The 5,209-nt window shown below is 44.7% G+C and overlaps 1 protein-coding gene across 1 annotated transcript in view; it reads right to left on the bottom strand.

Moving 5' to 3' along the window:
• Window positions 1–278: 278 nt before the first annotated feature.
• The window catches only part of TMEM132D (transmembrane protein 132D), a 12,607-nt gene continuing 7,676 nt past the window's right edge, over window positions 279–5,209 (bottom strand). Inside the window, exon 4 of the mRNA XM_008593510.1 lies at window positions 279–3,383. Within this exon, the coding sequence (XP_008591732.1) occupies window positions 2,199–3,383 (1,185 nt within the window). The 3' untranslated portion in view covers window positions 279–2,198. The remainder of the gene's footprint in view (window positions 3,384–5,209) is intronic.

Here is a 5,209-nt window from a genome sequence, read left to right as displayed (position 1 = left end):
AGAGAATTGCACATGTGATTTATTTGCAAATCCTTTCAGGTCCTGAAGGAGAGATACTTAGAGCACAATGCACTTTGTCATCATGTGTCAACTCCCCTTGATGCAGAGAGGAGTATTACACGATGTAAGAGTGTAATTGGATTGTGCCAGGATCCTTAAATCTGCATTTGCATTTACCAAAAGCCAAAGCTTTTTTTTTGTATTTTCTGGATAGCCATTTGCAATTGCTGCCAGCCCCTTGGAGGGGGTCACCGTTAGAAAGACAAAGGACAGCCGTAAACCACTGAGTGCAAACTTTATATTTACAGTCTGTCAGTTTATAAATATATATTACATTCTTACAATCTACAGTACATTCTACACGTAGATGATTTTGGGAGTGGGCAGTGGCTGTGGTATTAAACGGAACTTCACATGGGTAAGAATGGAAAGAAAAAGGAGGAGTCGGCTGAAAGTGAAAGAGTGTCATCGGAAAGGAGTGGCAGTTTAATCACCAACCAAACACGGTAAATAAATTGCAGGTGACTTCCTGGCTGCAGGAATCTCAGTCTCAGAGCAAACTGATAGCACCACAGTTGGCAGGGAGAGTGCTAAGGTTGAAAGGGTAAATTGGTGGAATTTACGCACGCACTATCCAAGGAGAATCCAATTCTATCAAGGGAAAGAGACAGAGAGAGGTAGGAAGAGAGAGAGAAGGGGGAGGGAGAGGGAGAAAAGAGGAGGAGGAAGAGGAAAAAGGAAGTGAAGGAAAAGGAGAAAGGGACACATACACCCAGAGAAAGAGAGAGAATCACAGGGACATTTAGGACATTCTCAGAGACAGGAAGCAGAGAGACAGATTCAGAGAGACAGAGACACACACAGAAAGAGAGAAATTACAAAAGAGAGATCTAAAGAACAGAGAGAGAGAGAAAATGACACAGAGGTGAAAATACAAAGAGAGAGAGGGCCGCCTTCAGACAGAGTGTCTCCGAGGAAGAGGCTTACACTCTGCGGGTGGGAGGCCAGGCTTCCCGTGGGGCCCACCTCCCATACACTCGGGGTCCCAGCTCTGCACACCCTGCATAGTCCACATGGACACTCTGACTTGTCTCAACAGCCTCGAGGGCAAATTCTTGGGCAGGAGACTTGACATGAATGTCCCTCTCTTCTTTCTAGAAAAGTGAGGGCAATGTACATCACTTGGTGTTGAATTCACGGTAAACACCACTTAGCCCCCAAAGATCAGCCTCTGCAAAGATGGACCATGTGTAAAGTATACCCAGTGGGGACTTCTCTATGGAAGGTCACCTGGGAGTTGACACAAAGCCCAGGACAAAGAAAGAGACTCAGGAAATACTAGAAACTGCCCTCTGCTGCTCCTCTCACAGATACCAACAGCTTTTGGAAATATAGCAATGTCGTGGAGAGGTACCAATCTAGACATAGTGAACTTGCTAAAAGGAGCCTGGTTCTTTGAACCTGATTGAAATTCTATGCCCAGGATCCTTAGTTCACCAGAAAAGGAATGCTCTGAATTGCTCAGAGGATTTGCATCTGTTTGCTCTCGGCATGTAGTTACAGAGATCTTTGTGGCCTATTTGCCCACTTGTTCTCTTTCAGTCCTTGTCAGCAATTGCCTTGGTCTGTCAATAACCCGGGCTGACGTTGGCTCAGTCTTTGGGAGATAATAACTCACAATCATGTCTCCTAGAGCTGACCATGGCACAGACTCTGCCTCTGAACACACTCACAGTGAGATATGCCGCTCTAGTTCCAACACCACACTTGCTCCCATCGTTCCATGGATGCCCAACTTGAGTCTTGCTTTTCTTCCATAGTCTGCAATATTGGATATTGGAGCCATGTGGATTTTGCAATACCTAAATTGCTTTGATTAAAGAGAGAGAGAAAAACTGCTCTTTCCTGGAAACTCTCAGAAGCTCAATGATTGAGAATTCATTTTTGTTCCAAGTTTTAAAAATCTTGCCATGCACGATAAACCTCTGAACTTTGAGCAAGACATCGTACTTGGGAATGTGTGCATCGATGCCAACTCAGGGCCTCCCAGCTGAGCCAGGGTCCTTTTCTGGGGCTCTATGGACAGTGTCATCCTTATCTTGTCCCGTCATTTCATTCTCCCCCAGGTGCACCATTGCCATACATCCCAGAATTAAAGGCCGAAAGGTGAGTGGGAAAAATGTCTGTGGATATCTGGCTTACACATTTTCATGTAACCTTTCCATGTAGTCATGTAGCTCTCTGCAGTCCCCAGCTTCCAGATCCTGGCAGACCCACTTGATGTCATCCTCACTGCTCATCACTATGGAGTTCCCTGCGGGGCACGGGTCATCTGAGGAGATGGTGGTGAAGGTGGTAAATTTCACTCTTTTCCTTTTTGAGGTAGGGGATGTTGGGGGCTCACTTTTCTGATCTTTCCCATCAGTGATTGTGAGTCCTGAAGGTTTGAACAGCTGCCCATTAATGCTTTTTTGTGAGTTTGTGCTGAGGAGATATTTACTCTCCTCAAAATCCATGCCCCTGTCAATGGCGGTGATTTGCTCATCTTGGGAGGATGCAAAGTTAATGTGATTCTCCAGCAGTTCTGTCCGGTTGCTTAACCCAACCCAGTCATGGGAGTGACTCATACCTTCCTGTTCTTCAAAGGGAACCTGTTTGTGCCTGTACTTCAATGCAAAGGTCACACAGTTTATCAAGAAGACCAAAATGGCCAGGCAGAAGACACCCAACAAAGCGTACATCCCAATTTCCAAGTCACTCAGCCCTTTGGATGCCTGCATAAGGTCATTCTCATCCATTTCCCCATTGCTGCTGGGGAGATCCACCTGGGCTGGGAAGCTGGTGAGGTCAACGGGCATGGTCTGCAAATGGCTGTCATCATCTAAAAGGCTTTCCTGGCTGTTCTTCTTCTGGAAGGTTGACCTATCTGTTGTGGTGCCTCTTCCTTCCATGAGTCCCATGGAAGAACTGCTGTAGTACTGTCCTTCTGGACTCCCCCATTCTTGCAAAGGTTTCTTGGGCCTTCTGTCATTGACATTATTTTCCAGGTGAACACCTGCCCCAGTGTGTCTGCTGTCACTGGTGTTGGGGTTAGCATCGTTTTGGCCAAATTTAACTTTGATGTTTGCCGTTCCAACAGCTAGCACACTCTTCCGCTTGGATTTCTGGCATGATTCACTGATCACCATTTCAACCCTTACCAGAGCACCTTGTCCTTCAGTTTCAGCAGCGATTATAGGCCACTTGAACTTGGGATCTTGGTGGATAGAGACCACCTTCTCATCCAAGGATGTGGCCATCAAGGAGAAGTCTTTCTCATCATAAATATCTAAGGGTGTAACTGAGCCATCGCTGAACTGGACCCAGCAACTTATGGCTGCTTCCTGCAGAGGAAAATAGATAAGTTAATCAACATGAGCCTAAAAGCTCATTCAATACCATGTCTTCAGAAAATAGACACACGGTGGCAAAAATAATACTATGAAACAAAGAAAACCTTTAAAATGGTGTAGAAATAAGATAAAAATGTAAAACCAAGATAAAACAACAAAATTGACCAGTATTAAACACGCCATGGTAAGATTTGCTTTTTTTATTTCCCCTGGGGGCACTAAAAGAAAGGTGGGCCCTTAGGCTATTCAAAATCTGTGATTGCACAATAACAAATATCATGTCAAAGGATGTTACTGGTCAGTGGGATCACTTACAACTGTTCCACATTTAAATGAAAAGTATTTATTACATTATTTTTAAGTTGACTTAATACTGAGTCTTCATTTACTACTCACAACACAGATGAAAGCCCCTAATGTAGACAAGATGACCCAGAGGAGCTGCAGGCTTTAGTTTTATTGGTCCTGCCTTCTCTGGGTACACAGGAATAGGTTTGCCCTCATCTGAGGACACAGTTTTGGTTTGGAGGTGTAGAGTTAACCAGCCAGCCAGAGAGAGGCACGCTAGTTGGAAATTTCCCTCCACCCCAGCCAACTGGAGGAAATTGGGAGACCAAAAGTAGCCACGGCCAAGGTTCATGCACATCTCAATCTCTTATCTTTTTCACTTTGTTGCTTTAGTCTAACTTTCTTCAGGAATAGTTACACCAGGCAGACCATGGGAGATAATCTCCAATGTAATGTAAGCCTTTAGTTTTAGTGAAGACGTCATTATGTTTGGCAGTGAATCAGCAGGCCCGTTGCTTCTTTGCTCCTCCTGCCCTCTTGTGGAACCTGCTCCAGCCCATGCCCAGAATGATGAACAACACTAGGAGGCACATGACCCTGCCCACCTGCTTCAGTTGACTGGAAAGAAAGAGACAGCTGCTGTTAAAGCCATTAATCTCAGCAGTGCTGAGCTGGCCACCTCTCTCTCTCTCTTTTAATTTGAAATAAGAAAAACAGAACTGAAGAAGTCAGGTGCAGGAAGATGAGTAGTGGAAGCTGATCTAAAATTGGAGAATGAAGCTCCACTTTGGAGCCACCACAATGGATCAGGTATAAGCCAATGTATGGGCACCGCATCTATCCATAGGAAGAGAAAATTAAATTACACCAAGATAAAATCATAGTGGAGGGGGTGACAGTTGACTTTCCATTTCCTTCAAGCTCCTACATCTGGATTATGTGAGATTCCCTTAATCCTCATGACATATCCCCTGTTACTTAAGCTTGCGGGAGTGGATTTCTCTTTCTTGCAACCAAAGGGACCCTGACCATGACAGAAGTAAATTTTACGCCGTTATCCTTAGTCTTTGGATGTGAGAGGAAAGTCTCCTCAAATGTGGCAAGTGGCCTATTTTCCTTCCTTCAGTTCAGCCAACAAATACTTATATTGTCAGACATGGGCTTGGACTAGCTGATAAGTGAAAAACCCTGCCCAGACGAAGTGCAAAAGCCACTGAATGTAACACTGATGTACCAAGGTTCTTCCAATCTGCCATGAAATCTGAGCAGGAAATTCAAATGCACAATGAATTTCTTGAAATTGTGAGCCAAGTTGCATGCAGGAAGTAAGAGGTATCCAAACCAAACATGGAGCAAATCTCGGGGTGTATACAGTGTGTGATGATCAAATCAAGTGCTCAGCTCTGCATGTCAGATGCAGATTAGCTCTTTGTGCCTTATCACTTCCTGAACTCCTAACTTGTGGTCACCTGAATTTATCACCCCATACAGACAGAAAGAAACCTCCAGATATTTCTCCTTTGCTATCT

Source organism: Galeopterus variegatus, unplaced genomic scaffold (genome assembly GCF_000696425.1).
Source record: "Galeopterus variegatus unplaced genomic scaffold, G_variegatus-3.0.2 Scaffold9274, whole genome shotgun sequence".
Classification (NCBI taxonomy): domain Eukaryota; kingdom Metazoa; phylum Chordata; class Mammalia; order Dermoptera; family Cynocephalidae; genus Galeopterus; species Galeopterus variegatus.
Note: the sequence above shows the minus strand (reverse complement) of the source record. Positions and strands in the feature narration are given on the sequence as shown.